This window comes from Cavia porcellus, unplaced genomic scaffold (assembly GCF_034190915.1).
Source record: "Cavia porcellus strain 051 isolate PalLab524CR breed Dunkin Hartley unplaced genomic scaffold, mCavPor4.1 scaffold_26, whole genome shotgun sequence".
Classification (NCBI taxonomy): Eukaryota; Metazoa; Chordata; class Mammalia; order Rodentia; family Caviidae; genus Cavia; species Cavia porcellus.
The window spans coordinates 29,964,808-29,980,323 of NW_026947509.1; the positions used below are offsets into that span (position 1 = coordinate 29,964,808).

At 46.8% G+C, this 15,516-nt stretch overlaps 1 protein-coding gene across 2 annotated transcripts in view; it reads left to right on the plus strand.

Moving 5' to 3' along the window:
• Positions 1–15,516, plus strand: part of Col6a3 (collagen type VI alpha 3 chain) — a 76,968-nt gene that overhangs the window by 12,248 nt on the left and 49,204 nt on the right. Inside the window, exons 2-4 of one of the 2 annotated variants that reach the window (XM_013157420.3) lie at positions 5,509–5,620; positions 6,889–7,506; positions 12,280–12,882. In XM_013157420.3, the coding sequence (XP_013012874.1) occupies positions 5,539–5,620; positions 6,889–7,506; positions 12,280–12,882 (1,303 nt within the window). In that variant the 5' untranslated portion in view covers positions 5,509–5,538. The remainder of the gene's footprint in view (positions 1–5,508; positions 5,621–6,888; positions 7,507–12,279; positions 12,883–15,516) is intronic. The other variant, XM_063237054.1, reaches the window with a different exon arrangement.

Below are 15,516 nucleotides of genomic sequence, written 5' to 3' on the forward strand. Positions count from 1 at the left end.
TTGTCAGTTCTTTCTTTTGTTGACTTTGCTTTTGGTTTTATATTCAAGAAATCATTGTCAAATCTGAAGTCCTGAAGCTATCTCCCTATTTTTGGTTCAGGAGCCAAATAGTTTTACATTTAACTCTTTAGTGCACTTCAGTTTTGTATGTGGCGCAATTTTTTTTTACATGGTTCATGGTTCAACTTACTCTTTTGCGTATTCTTTTTGGATATGGAGTTTTCGTAACACTCTTCTACCGGCCTCTTTTTTCCCTTCCCTTCCCTCCTCTTTTTTTCTTTCTTCCCTCCCTTCCTCCCTGGCTTCCTTCCTTCTGGCACTGGGGATTGAACCCAGCACTTCCACATGGAGCTGCATCTATTATTGTTATTGTATTAAATTTTAAGACAAGGTCTTGCTAATTTATCAAGTCACTCAGGCTGGGCTTGAACTTGCTCCTACCTCTGTCTTTTACAGGTGTGCACCACCTTGCCTGGCTGTCACACTGTGCCTCGAAGAGTCTGTCTTTTCTCCACTATTTAGCCTTGGTACAGCTATCAAAGAGCCTTTGACCATTTGGGGTGGGTTTATTTTTGGGCCACTGTGTTCCTTATGCTGGTATCATATCAATTTGATTATTGTTACTCTGCAATGTGTTTTGAAATCAGGAAGCATGAAGTTTTTAGTATTGTTTTTCTTTCTCAGCATTGTTTTGAATATTTGGAGCTCTCTGCAATCCTAATTTTAGTATTTTTTATATTTATTCAGAAATGCTATTGATATTTTGATGAATTGAATTTGTACTGCATCAAATTTGAAGGTTGCCCTGAGTAGTATCGACATTTTAATGATTTGTCTTCATATTGTGAACAGGAGACATAGGTCTACTTATCTATATTTTAATTTCTATCAGCAATGTTTTGTAGTGTTCAGTACATAATCTTTTGATTCCTTGATTAAACTTATTTTGAAATTTTTATTCTTTTTGATGCTATCATAATGGAATTGTCATTAAAATTTTTTTTGGTGGAATTATTCCTTAATTTCTTTTCTAGATGGTTCATTATTAGTGTATAGAAAGGCAATTTTTTTGTGTTTTGACTTTGGGTGTTGGTTTTATATCCTGCAACTTTGCTGAATTCATTTATTAGTTCTAATAATGCCTGTGTGTTCTTTAAGGATTTTTGTACATAAGTTAATGTCATCTGCAAAAAGGTATTTTTACTTCTTTCCAAACTGGGTGCCTTTAGTTTTCTTCTCTGCCTAATTTCTTTTTTTAAGGACTTTTCATACTATGTCAAACAGAAACTAAGAAGAGCACTCACTGTTTTCTTGATCTTAAAAATAGGCTTTCAGTTTTTCATTATTGAGTCTGATATAGCTCGGGGCTTCCTATATATGGCCTGTGTTATGTAACAGTTATTTCCTTCCATGCGTAGTTTGTTGAGTGTTTTTTCTTTTTATCATGAAAACATGTTGAATTTCATCAGATGCAGTTGTTGCGTTAATTGAGATGGTCAGTGGTTCCCCCTTACTATATTTTTGTGGTATGTCCTGTGTTTAATTTTTGTACATCAAACCATTCTTGCATTTCATGAATACATCCCACTTGGTTACAGTGCATAATCCTCTTGATATGTTTTTAAACTTATTTTACTACTTTTTTATTGAAATTGTTTTGCATCAATATTTATCAAGGATGTTGGACTGTAATTTTTTTCCTGTGGTATCTGCTGCATTTGACTTCTGGGTAATGCTTGCCTCTTAAAATGAGTTTAGAACTGTTCTCTTTTCTTTGCAAGAATTGGGAGAGATTTGTGTTATTCTTTAAATGTTTTGGCAGAATTTTTCAATGCAGCCATATGATCCTGGGCTTCATTTTGTTAGGAGGTTTTTTGATTATTACCTTTTAAAATCCACTGTAGCTATAAGTCTGTTCATATTTTAAATTTTTGACAACTAAGTCTTGGTAAGCTGTACATTTCTGGAAGTTTATATAATTTTTATAGGTTGTCCAGGTTATAGGTGTTGCCTGTCTTTGCTCTCCCAGGTCTCCTGGAGTCTTGTTAGTCTTCCTGGTTTCCCCACAGTGAGGATGCTCTGTGAGCTGCTTCTCATGGCCAGTTTGTTCTCATTTCTTCTGGCCCCCTCAGAGCAGAGTGATGCTATTCCCATAGATTTAAAACCAATTTAGAGGCATTTGGGCTTTTAGGATAATATGATTTTAAAAATTGCATTTGCATATCTGACACAGACTTGAAAACCAGAGAGAAAGATGCTTTTGGCCTTCACTCACAGTGAAGCTGAATGCCTTTAGATGTTGAAATCCGCCGCAAGACCTTCTTTTTAACTTTCAGCACCTAGCAGTGAGATATAAATATATTAGTAACCTAATCTCTCTAGATTAAGTGCATTTCAGTTTCTTAAACCAAATGGAATTTCCTGCATCAATGATCTGTACTATATTACTCTCACTATCAGCGAGTGTGCTTTGAAACTCTGTACAAGAAAAATAAGTAACAGTTTCCCATGCTGGTGATGGCATTGGCTAGTGCCTCTCCTGGGGCCTCTTTTGAGAAAATTGGGCACCCACACCAGTCTCACTTGGCTACTTGGAGGAGGTGAGTGCCACCATCAGTTAATGGCATTTGAAGGTATAAGCACCTGCAAATCCAGGGCTGAGTCCAGTGGCTGGGCAGGTGCAGATGCCCTCAGCCGGTGACTCGGAGAGGTAAGAACTTAGCAAAACCAGACATAGCAGCAAGGAGCCTGCTGCTCTCAGAGTGGGTGGACTATTTCCTGAGAGGCGAACACCTACAGTTAAAAAGGATGGCACAGAACATATGTTTGGTAAATTCTGGATTAAAACGCAACCTGTTTCTGAACATCCCTTACTTACTGCTAGCAGCAGCCTTTAATGTGTATTGTCACCCTTCTGGAAGGAGACACCCAGTTGATGCTTTGCAAATCCCAAATGGGTGTTCTGTGGGATTAGTCTGGAAAATGCTGTCAGAACCCGCCCGTTAGGAATTCACTCGCCACCCTTTCTGCGTCAGCATCCTTGAGCGGCTTTACCATGGGAACCCACAGCCAGCTGGTGACAGAGCTGTTGGGGGTGAGGTTCTCATGTTGGAGATGGAGAAACTGAGGCTTAGCACCCCTCAATGACCTCCCACAGGGAGGCTGTGGTCCATTGATCCAGGGTTCACATTTATCTGACTCCAGCATCTTTCGTTTCCTGGCATCTCTGATTCCTCTGATTCCAAAAAGGCCCAGATTGAGGCTGTTGAACTGGATCGATCAGTGGCTGTGCATCATGGTGTTGCTGTGAGGGAATGGAAGGTTTTTCTTCTTACCTTTGCCTCCTGTTAGCCTGCAGGTGAGGGGACGCCATTAATGTCCCAAGGTCTCGCTGAGAGCTGTGTGCTCTGAACCTGTTTCTCCACGATAAGCACAGAGATCAGTACTGACCCACAGGGGTCTTGCCGGGATGATTAAAGCAGTTGTGAGGAATCACCACTCAGTGGGGACAGAGAACTTGGACATCATAATGTCAAAAACAGTGTCATCACAACTTGCCCTGGGGTCGCCCGTGCCATTCTTCCTCAGGACTGTCACCCAAACTCCCAATTAGGGAGCCGTTGACCAGGCCACCTGTCAGCCTGGGCGAGGATGGTCACTTTCACTATAACTGTGGCCAGTACCAGGACCTAGGTTACGGCAGGACAGTGCAAAATGCAGGTGTGGGGCTCTTCCTCCAAAAGTGACAAAGAATCCAGGACAGTAATGGCCCCAGTATGGGCCCTTCTGTGTGCAAAGTCCCTATGCGGCTCTGTCATAGCTGAAGATAAAGTCAGGGGAGCTGAGACCTCAGGCTCAGGGGAGGGGAAAAGAGGTGCTGTCCCTGGCGGTTTTCTGCAGGGGTCCTGAGGCTGACTGGGCCTCAGGATGGGGACGAGGAGAGTGAGACTGCTGTGCTGCCTTGAGGCGGGAAGAGAAGGTATCATTGGCTGGGAAGAGGTCGCATGGCTTGGGCCACTTGGACCTGAGCTTGGCTGCCTGGACGTCAATCACTCTTGTAGCTGCCAGCTGGTGCAGTGTGGGAGACGAGCAGTGAGCACTTAGTCTTGGGCCTGGCTTCAAAGTCTGTCCAGGGGCATCTCCTGGGCTCCTGGGCTGTGTGATCAGAGGCTGGCACTCAGCAGGGCAAGAGGCAAACAGAGAGAGAGAGAGAGAGAGAGAGAGAGAGAGAGAGAGAGAGAGAGAAAGAGAGACAGAGACAGAGACAGAGACAGAGACAGAGACAGAGACACAGAGACAGAGAGAGAGACAGAAGGGAAGGCCTTGCTGCCTGGTGGCTGTGCACACACTATGAACGAGGCACAGCCCTCCTCTCCAGTACCAAGCTGCTCCTCCACTCCTTTAGACATGAGGAGTCTGGCTGTCACATGCCTGCCGCTTATGTCACTAATGCCTTCCCTGCCGAACCCTTGCATTCTGCTGGTCACTCAGACTGATGCCTGCCTCGGTACAGGAGACAAAAAGGCTTAATTGTAAGGTACTTAATAGTCACCAGCCGTAAAGATTCTCATGTGTGTGTTTAAGGGAGACGCCCTCTCATGGCAGGTGTAGGCCTTCAGTTCATCAGTAATTTGAACAGAGAAAAAGAATGTTTTCAGATTGTGGTGAAATTACTATGGATGTCCATGAAAAATATAGCTGTGCTCTTCTCACTGGGTTCAAGGATGTCCAGCCGGGGTTGCGGGGTGGGGGTGCAGCACCATCCGGGTAGCTGTCCATCCTCGGCAGACTGTAGTCTCTCTCCTCTGCTTCTTTCTCTGTTTCCTTCCTCCTCTCCTTATCTGTGTGTATCTATGCACGTGTGTATGTGTTTGTGAATGAATTTCTGTCCTAGGTCAACAATGGGGGTACATTTATAGAGATACAAAATTGGCAATTTTTGTCATTGTGTGAACATTGTAAAGTGCTCTTACACAAATCAGATGGCTATGGTACTGCTAAGTGATGTACTCTTCTGTGTTCAGCTTCATAATGTTGTATCTGTCACTGATTAAAATGTCATCATGTGATGTATGTCTACATATCAACTTTATCTGTCATCTATCATCTGTCTGTTGATTTAACCATTCATCCATCTATTCATCTACCCATTCATCTGTCTACCCACCCATCCATTCATCTGCCCATCTATGTGCCTACCCATTTATCCACTCATCCACCCTCTATCCATCCACCCATCCACCCATCTACCCATCCACTCATTTATCCACTCATTCATCCACTCACCCATTTATCTACTCATCTATCCATCTACCAATCCACCCACCCACCCATCCCTCCATCCATCCAGCATACTGACCTACTTGTCTCTCATCTATCTATTTGATGCAAGTTTAGAGAGTGACTTAGGCACAGAGGCCCCTTAGAAGCCTAAGAAAGACACAGGAAACATCTCACAGGAAACAGCACAAGAGTGATCACTGTCTTCTGTCCCATTTTCTTTTCTAGGTTCATACTTGGTGCTTAGACAACTTCAGAATGAGGAAACATCGACATTTGCCCTTGGTGGCCACCTTTTGCCTCTTTCTCTCAGGCTTTTCCACGACTTATGCCCAAACAGGTAAGGTCCAGAAATGCCCCTCATTTTACAAGAAGGGACAGAGTTTCCTGACTTTAGATCCTAGATCTTAGATGCCATGGGCTGGACATATAGCTTAGATTAGGTTCCTGGGTTTGGTTGGTCTCTGAGGAGCAAATAAATAGGGAGAATATTGAAATTAAAAATACTTTTCCCTGCAAAACAAAACAAAATAAAATGAAACAAAACAAAGATCACCCTCTTTAGGTAACCCAAGATACAAAAAGACATTTTGCATCTAGAGTCATTGGATATTTAAAAATTCTGTTTCCCAAAATGGCTTTAAAGCATAGACCCTAAGGACTTGATTAAGGATGTGCTTTCAGAGTTTCAGGAAAGGGAGAGATGCTTCATGCACCGAGGGGAAGCTGATACAGGTCCCTCTCCTTTGCCTGGAGTTGCCACAGAGCTTCCTCCAGCCTCCTGGGCTGCCCTAAATGGGAGGCCAGTGGCACAGGAACTGGGTGGGGCCTCAGGTTGGCCCGAGGTAAGTAGAGGCCTGGAGTCAGCCCAGGCCGGGGTGCTGAAGGGCTCCTTCTGGCACTGATGTCCCTGTTCCCGGGGCTTCCATATTTGAGGGAAACCCGGATACACCTGGGGGTGAGTTCAGCTATATTCAGTGGCTATGAATACTTCTGGCTCTGAAAACCACGCAGTAACTACTGTGGTTAGAAAACTATTTACACTCAAAAACTGAGGCAAAAGGAGACATTCCCTAGTCTACATTGACACAGATCTTCCTCAAAGAATACATACTTATTGTACCCATATTTCTTGAAAATTACTCAATGCACTGGGGGTGAGTGCTGGTCGAACAACAGCAGTGCTCATGCTCCCATCTTGTTGAGGCTCAGTTTCACACCCCAAAGTGGAGGTGGGCTTCTGAGGTGGTGGACGGTCACCTGTGATAAGAGAGCCCTCTGGTCTGGTCAGGTGGGTCTTGGGGGTCAGATTGCCACAGACAACCATGTCCGAGTCCAAGTCCCCCAGGAGTTTTCTCCCGTTCTGGAGCATATGCCTGGCCCCTGAGTGGTGGTCACCAAACATGGAACTTGGGCCATGGCTGAGCATGGCCAGCTGCTGGGTCCTTGTGCCTGGGTCCTGCTACTCAGGTAAGTCGGCCTCCCTGTCCACTCTGCAAGCGAGGTGTGAATATTCATGACCCAAGTTTGGGCAGGAAGCTTTTGCACTAGTAGGAAGTCATTGCTCGAGCAGTTTAGAAACATCTAAACCAATGTCTTTTTTTAAAGATGTCAAAAATGGTGCCGCTGCCGATATAATATTTCTAGTGGATTCCTCTTGGAGCATGGCCAAGGAGCATTTCCAGCTCGTTCGAGAATTTCTGTGTGATGTTATAGAGTCTTTAGCTGTGGGAGAAAATGATTTTCATTTTGCTCTGGTCCAGTTCAACGGAGACCCACACACTGAGTTCCTGTTAAACACGTATGGTACTAAACAGGAAGTCCTTTCCCATGTCTGCAACCTGTCCTATGTCGAGGCCGGCAATCAGACCGGAAAAGGATTAGAGTATGTAATTCAGAAGCACCTCGCTGAGGCTGCTGGAAGCCGGGCTGCAGCCGGAGTCCCCCAGGTTATCGTAGTGCTAACCCGCGGACCCTCGGAGGATGGCTTCGCTCTGGCCCCAGCGGAACTTAAGTCAGCTGGCCTTAACGTGTTTGCAGTTGGAGTTGAGGATGCAGATGAAGGAGCCTTAAGAGAAATAGCAAGCGAACCGCTCAATACGCATGTTTTCAACCTAGAGAACTTTACCTCCCTTCATGACATGGTAGGAAACTTAGTGTCCTGTGTGCACTCATCTGTGAGTCCTGCAAGGGCTGCGGACACAGAGACCCTTAAGGACATCACAGGTAATGGCTTGCTGCCAGGCCACTCCCCGCTGTGCTTTCTGTGCAGATAGATGAGCTTGGCACCTGCTGACCTTAAAGCCACAGTGCAGCTAAGAGATGGTGGGGCGCAGGGAAGAGATGGATCTTCGCAGGTTTAAAAACAAAGGTTTGAACACCATGGGGGGAGGGGAGGCCCCTACTCAGATCCAGCATGCACCTGCATCCCAGAGGAGGGTGTGGCTTTGGGAACAGCTAGTGTCTGAGCTCTGAAAGCCATGTGCTAGAACAGTCCACCCTTTCCCTAAGAAAGAAAACTTCCACCTGTGAGGTGTGCATCTAATGATGCCTCTCGCCTCCTGGGGAGGACAAGGGTTTTCCTTGGTTTGGCCCAGGCTCCTCATCTGGAAGCACATGGGTTAGGGGAAGAGGTCAGCCAACTTTGTGACCAGAAGAATAGCAAAGAGCCTCTCTCTCCTGCTCTATGGAATTGTTTCAGAGAATTGATAGAATCAGAGTTGTAAGAAAGCTGAGATGTGATCAAGTCTAAACCTGGGAGAAACTGAGTCCTAGAAGATAGGTGGGCTGGTGACAGTTGACTGGTGCTGGAGCCCTGGGTCTGGACTGCTCACAGGTACTGCACCTGCAGACTCTCTAGATCCCAGGGTGCCCTGGACACCCTGACGGTGCGTGGTTATCTGATCACTCAGCTCCCCTATGAGTTCAGAGAGTCTGTGACCCTAATGGGGAGGTATTTGATGAGCTTCATGCTGTAGTGGTCTGAATGAGGGTCCAGGGCTAGGCCCCAGTGATGGGCAGGATGCAGGGATACCTTTTGTTAGCATGTGAGCCCACTGCCACTTGGCAGTGCTGGGTCAAAAGGGCAGGGAGTTAGGGAAAGCTGAGACGAGAGGAGAAGGGTCCTCTGAGGTGGTGGGAAGTACCTGGGAGTTGTGTCACAAGATGTGGCACAGACAGGAAGGAAAGTGGGAAAGCTCAAGGGAGTTGGCATTGGTCACCTTGGCAAAAGAAGTGGCCAAGGAGGGCCTTACTTGGGTCTGGGAGCTGAAAAGCTCAGAGCTATTTTGAAACAGCTGCTGCAGGGGGATGACAAGGGCCACACCATGTTCAGGAAGCAGCTGCTGACCTGCAGCAATGCCTGGTGCTGCCCGAGATGACCAGCTACGGTCATCACCTATGAGCCTTGTCCTGACTGTCTGCAGCCATGGCAGGGTGTGGGGGAGAGAAGGGTGGTGGGTGGGTCCTCCCAGGCAGTGCTACTTCCGGTAGGAAGGGTGGGAGCTGATCCAGGCAACGTATCTTCAGCACTGGAAGTGCCCCTTGCTTCCAAGTGCTGGCCCTCTCCTCTGGAGTGGCTATATGAGTACCAGCCTTGCCGGGTGACAGGTAGGAATGATGGGTGTCCTCAAAGGCCCCCAGACCCTGCACTCACGTCCCCAGGACGGGGCAGGAGGGCTCCCTGAACGTCCCTCTCTGTTCAGCACTACACTCTCAGCTTCATTAACTCACTGGTCTCTCACCTTTTGGGATCCAGAGCCCACTGCAGTCGAGGGTTCACAGGGGACATTCTTGTCAAACTCAAGAACCAGTGAGAGTTTGCCTTGGTGTTTAGTCATTACATAGACGGACATAGTGGAGCTCAACATGGTGCATGCCAGTGAGTCTACTGGCCTAATACCTTTCCACGCAGATCACAAAACCTTTGTTTTTATGCCATGAAAGCATCTCTGTGTTCTGGTGAGCAAGCCACTAGCAGCACCAGGGTGGAGGTTAATCTGTCTGCTGTGCCTTCTGATTAACTGCATGGGGCCAGCCAGCTGGGGGCGTGTCCCATCGCAGTGTGGTTCTGCAAGTTCCCTGTGAGGTAGCACCAGAAGGCTGCCGTCCCGAGGCAGGCCCTGGGGCGCTTCTGGAGAAGACCGCTGTGGAGTTAGATCTCTTCTCATTGCCTGTGGGCAGGGTGCTCCTATACAGTGGGCTGCTGGTCAGAAGAGGAGAACTTGTTACAGATAAAATGCTAGCATCACCATCTTCCAGACTCTACTCAGTTACCAGCCTCTCGAGGTTGTTTAAAAGGGGGAAAAAATTCCTTTGTCTCTGCTTTTCAAACAGAGACACTAAGATACGAAATCTTTATTCTAAGATGAAAGCTAAGGCAAGTGTGGTGGTGTATGCCCGTCATCCCAGTATTTGGGAGGCTGAGGCAGGAGGATCGCTGTGAGTTTGAGGCCAGCTTAGGTTACACGACAAGACTGTCTCAAAAAACCAAAAATGAAAATAAAAAAATAAAAAAATTTTTAAAAAAGTAAAAAGAAAGATAGACAGTAGAATTTCAGCGTAAACTTTTTTCTTTCAGTGTGAATCATGCCTAGGAGTTTGTGTTTTGCATAGGAAATGAGAATGCACCAGTTTTCCTAGCAGAGGGAAGCAGCATGTGGGCTGGGGAAGCATCCCGTCCCCGCTGTGTGCTCACAGCAACATCCCCAGCACTGCTAGGGACCCAGGAGATTCTCTTGGAGCCTGTGACACAGAAAATGGCACAGGGGGTGTGACACGGAGTGAAGGTGGAAAGCAGGCACCCACGCCCTCAAGGTCTGGCCAGCGCTGCTGACGGGTGCGCATGGTTGCTGGTTCACCTGCCGTGCGCCAGAGTCCACGGCTCGGGGTCTGTGTGAGGCTTCGGCTCTCTGGATAACCCAGCATGCTCTGTGTGTCCCATGATTGTGTGAAAAAGGACAGTGTTTTTTATGCGGTGATGGCAAATTATCCAACGTGTTTTTATGACCTGCTGCTGTAGAGGTTCAGCCTCATAGCAAGGTTCACAGACCTCCCCTAGGGCTCATGTATCTTCTTAGGCTACACTACATCCCCAAACTCATTAATACTCGAGGAAGGAGTTGCGTCACACTATGGCTTAGGTATTGCTTTTATTGGCCACATGGATTGTAGTTAATGCATTGGCTTAGTCCCAGAAACTGGAGGAATTTGGCAATGTGGTCTGCATGTCTCCCCCTTGTGCAGGACACAGAATTTCTGTGGTCTGCATTGTCCTTCATCCTCCCTGATTCTGAAGGGTGGCAGAGGCTTCAAAGTTCTGAGCAAAGGACGGGTCTCATTTGGAACTCTGTGCAGTGATTATGCAAAACACAAGATCTTACTTACTGGAGTAAAAAAACAGATTATCCTCCTGTCCTCCAAGAGGATGTGACACCTCAGTTCCAAGTCAACCCCCTTCACACTGTGAGGGGTTAATTGGCCAAGCTGTCAGGGACTGATATATGTTTAGGAGGAGAGAGAGCATTGTTCTCACAAGGGGCAGCATGCAGGAGAAATCCCTTCTATAGAACAAAATGCTTGAATTTTATGAGAGGGGATTTGAATCTTTCACTGCAGTGAAAGTAAAAACAATTTAGCTGGCATAGGGAAAAAAATCTTAGATATAAAATATTCCTTGGCCTCTGAAGTTTTGCACAAATATCTCTTCTTGTCCTTGGCACACAGTTAAGGTATTAAAAATGTTCATTAGGAACAATTTCAATTTTAAGTTTTCTGCCAGTATGAGCCAGCCCACGTAAGCTTTTGGGATATTCTATCCTGGTTTACGGACTGCCCTTCATTGGTCAGAGCTTCTGTGTGGCCTCCATTCTTGGCACCTGAAAGGAAGGTCCCTGTTCACCATTCTGGGGGGCGGGGAGGAGGCATGGTCAGCCTCGCTCAGGCCCCTTGTGCCACTCCATTATCCTCGAAGAAGATGCTCAGGGTCCTGCTAGGGAATCTGCTCAGGGCATCATAAAGATAAGGTTGGATAATTATGTCATGACTGGTTTCATATCACTCTGCTTAACACCGTTCTGCATTGTGTGACTGAATAGGAGGCAAGAGTGCTCGCAAATTAAAACCTCCGACCCCATCCGAGACCTGGAGACCTGTGTTCAAGTTTCACACAGCTCAGTAGCACGTGGGGACATGAGATGGGGCCTGAAATTCCTGCAGGCATTTTTAGAAAGAAAACTGTAAACCAAGTTTGAGTTCTGACTCATGAAACTGCATTTCCTCAGCCACTTTGGTTTTTAAGGAAAAAAGAATAAACGACAGTGAATGTTACTTAAGGGATCACGTAACGTTCGGGGGAGATGAGTCATCCTGTTTCCTCAGCTGTGGAGCTGCATGAAAAATTCCCATAATCACCTGAAGAAGTGGGAGAAGTGGCCCAAAATTAGAAGTCAGCTCTGGATTTTTATTAATCTACCCATTTATTTTCTCCTGTAGGTCTGATAACATCCAAGCCCATTTTCCTCTAAAATTCAGTAGAAACTTCCAGAATATGTATCTGACATTTCTCCCCTAGAAAAGTGAATATGATATGAAATTTAACTATAAGGCCTGGCTTGGTGGTGCACGCCTGTCATCCTAGCCCTTGGGAGGCTGAGACAGGAGGAACCCTGTGAGTTTGAGGCCAGCCTGAAATGCATGGTGAGATCCTGTCTCAAACAACTGAAAACAAAAAAAAGAATGAAAGAAATTTATCTATAAAATTGGCACAAATGAAAACTGGATGTTAATGCCTCATCTCAGGCCATAGTTTCTAAGACATTGCCTCTTATCCATTCAGAATGCAGAACCCAAAGAGAATTTCACATTCCTTAATCGACATTGTGTTTTGTCCATATTTCGTGTTTCTTATTGGTTTCCAAAGAAACATGTCAGAACACTGAATGATGCATGTGGTCACTTGTTCTAACGCTTTCACATTTTTTGCATTTCTTTCTTTTAAAGCACAAGACTCTGCTGACCTTATTTTCCTTATTGATGGATCAAACTACACCGGAAGTTCCCATTTCGCAGTCATTCTCGACTTCCTTGTAAATCTCCTTGAGAGACTCTCAGTTGGACTCCAGCAGATCCGAGTGGGGGTGGTCCAGTATAGCGATGAGCCCAGAACCATGTTCTCCTTGGACACCTACTCCTCCAAGGCTCAGGTTCTGGCCGCAGTGAAGGACCTCAACTTCACTGGTGGGGAGCTGGCTAACATTGGCCAGGCCCTTGACTTTGTGGTGGCGAATCACTTCACCCGGGCAGGGGGCAGCCGAGTAGAGGAAGGGGTTCCCCAGGTGCTGGTCCTTATAAGTGCTGGGCCTTCTAGTGACCAGATCGACGATGGGGTGGTAGCTCTGAAGCAGGCTAGCGTGTTCTCATTCGGCCTCGGAGTCCAGGCCGCCTCCAGGGCAGAGCTCCAGCACATAGCTACCGAGGAAAGCTTGGTGTTTACGGTCCCGGAATTCCGTAGCTTTGGGGACCTCCAGGAGCAATTACTGCCGTACATTGTTGGTGTGGCCCAAAGGCACATTGTGTTACAACCGCCAACCATTATCACACAAGGTATGTATGCTCCCCTCACCCTCGAGGGACTGGGGTGTGTTGTGTGTTGGGTTGTGTAGAAGTGAGGTGGGCACCAGAGAGATCGCCTCAGGAAAACCTGTAAGTACCCAGCATCCAGCTCTTCCAGGACAAGCCGGCTCCTGGATGTAATGTCTGCGGTTGGGGGCTTTCCAAACGCTAAAGATCAACAGAAGCAGGGAAAGCTCCAGTTAGAGGATGACTCATGGAGGAAGTGTGTGTTCAGGCTCCGTCCACCAACCCATTGCTTTGAGAGACCTCATTTCACTATCTATTTATAATCCAGCCGCCCCAGCTCAGCACAGTTCTGAGAAAGCTATTCCAGGACGGTGATACTGACTTGCAGGTCAGCATGTGCAGAGCATGCTCCTAAATTGTCTTCTCCCAAAGGCAGGGAGGAGATCTTGTCTCCCTGAGAAGTACATTTCGAAGGTAAGGGGCAGGAAGGCACCTGCTTGATGGAAGCTTTATGGAGTACTTTTCCCTGTGCCTTTAAGTTTAGGAGGCACTGATTTGGATGACAAGACTCTGCCATTTCCTTGAATGTACAGTCTCTGGCAACACAGCCAACGGGAGCTAATGAAAAATCGCAGAGCCAACAGAGTCACCTAGAAATTGTGGGTTTAACAGTCATGGGAGACAGGAAGGGTTGAAATGCACAGATTACTCCTCTTCCCGCTGTGGGACTGTGTCAACTTGGTGACCTCGGTCTGGCTACTTGGATGCCACACAGGAAACAAGGGGCCCTGCAGCCCTCGATGGTTTCTGGAAACACCCAGTTCACTTCCCAGTGTTGTCTGAATACTGGGCCACTCCCCCAGGCCCAGGCCTTCTTACAATTCACTGTCTCCTTGAATGTAAGACCTTGTTCTTTCCTGAGCTTCCGGTGCCTCATCAGAGTGTGGGCTTCGTAAAAATCAGTGAATGAAAAGCCTGTTTCAGGCCAGTTATTACCTGTGGCCAGTTGCTTAAAATTTCTTCTGTGGAGCTGCACATTTTCACAGCTCACTTGTGGTAATTTTCTAGGTAAAAAGTGTGGGGCTGATGAATAATTATTAAATAAAACACTGCTTCACCAAGTCCCATAGAATTGTTTTCCTTTGAAAAAGGAGTGATAATTTAAAAATAAACCACCATAGGAAATCAAGAGGGGAACATTTAAAACTCTTGAACAAAATTTCTGTGTGGAACTGACCTCTACTTCATAGTACTTTGCTCCTCAATAGATACCAGGCGTGGTCCTGGTGTACACCAGACAGTCAGGGAATCTGGTGAATGTTTACAAGTTGATCACTGGGATTAGAGATAATGTTTATAAAAGACTTAAGCTCCAGCTAGAGAAAATCTGAAAGATGGTTGATGCAGAGACGTTTAACCTTCTCTGGAACCAATGTAGTATTATCAGGTGGTGCACTGAGGAAAGAATGCATCCTTGCATTTCCTTAGGCTCTTGTCAAATTCGAGTGGAGATGGCCTAACTTTCTCCAAATGGCTCTGAGGCAGCTGTGGTGTTGTCATGGCAACCATAGGCACCAAGCTCAGGGCCTTGACATCGTGCCTCAATTTGGACATCAGCCTGCATCAGGGGGCATGGTAAGAAGTGTACGTGGCAAATGCTTTCCAGAGAAAGCTCTGCCTAGCATTTAGTTCATGTGGGCCAGTGTGGCACAGCTGGCTGCTGGCTCATTTGGGCTCCAGCTTTTCCTTGGTTGGAAAGTTGGAGCAGAAATGGATGGGGAGAGGCAACACACATGTAGGGCGCAGGCCCTGTCTGCCTGCAGCTCGAGCTCCTTAGCCTGCTCCCTTGGGTGCCGTTCTGTGGCCCTGGGAATTGAGGAAACAATCAAATGACACCCTATAGCTTTCTGAGGTACCTCTGGGCTTGCCTGTATTTGGAAGCAAGTGATTTCCCCAGGTTTTGTGACACAGAGTGAGTACCATGGCTGTGGTTGGCAGGCCTGCCCTTGGTTGTGGGCTGCTCCTGCACCTTCTCTGCACTCTGATTCCAAAATGCTGTCCAAGAAGTTGCACTAGATGAAACTACCTTGGTTCTGGAGAAGGTTCAACTTCTTTATTCAGTGGGCAGTGCATCACCCTTATTTCAGGTCTTCTCTAGCTGGAGATTAAGTCTTGTATAAACATTATCTCTAATCCCAGTGATCAACTTGTAAACATTCACCAAATTCCTTAACTGTCTGGTGTATACCAGGCACCACGCCAAGGGCTAGAGACATAGTGCTGGCCAATGACAGACGTGGCTGCTTGTCTCTTCCAGTGCTATGGCAGCTGGATAAGGGAAATGTAAACTAACGGGCAAGAGAGACATTTCTGCAGAAGATAAGTTGCATAAGGCATCACAGGGCTGTGTTGGAGAGAATGTGGGATGAGGCTGAGGGACCCTGGCCAGAAGCTCGAGCTGTGGGGTGTGGGGGAGACACACACAGAGAATGCAGGGAAGAGTGTTTCAGGCAGGAGGAAGGTGCAGCCCTGCTGAGGAGCTTGACCCCTCTCGGGAACCTTCAGGAAGCAGCAAGGTTGGGGTACCAGGGACTAGGAAGCAGGGTCCAGGCTCACTCCATACGTGGGACACTAGAGGAGTGACTGGGAGGGAGTTGT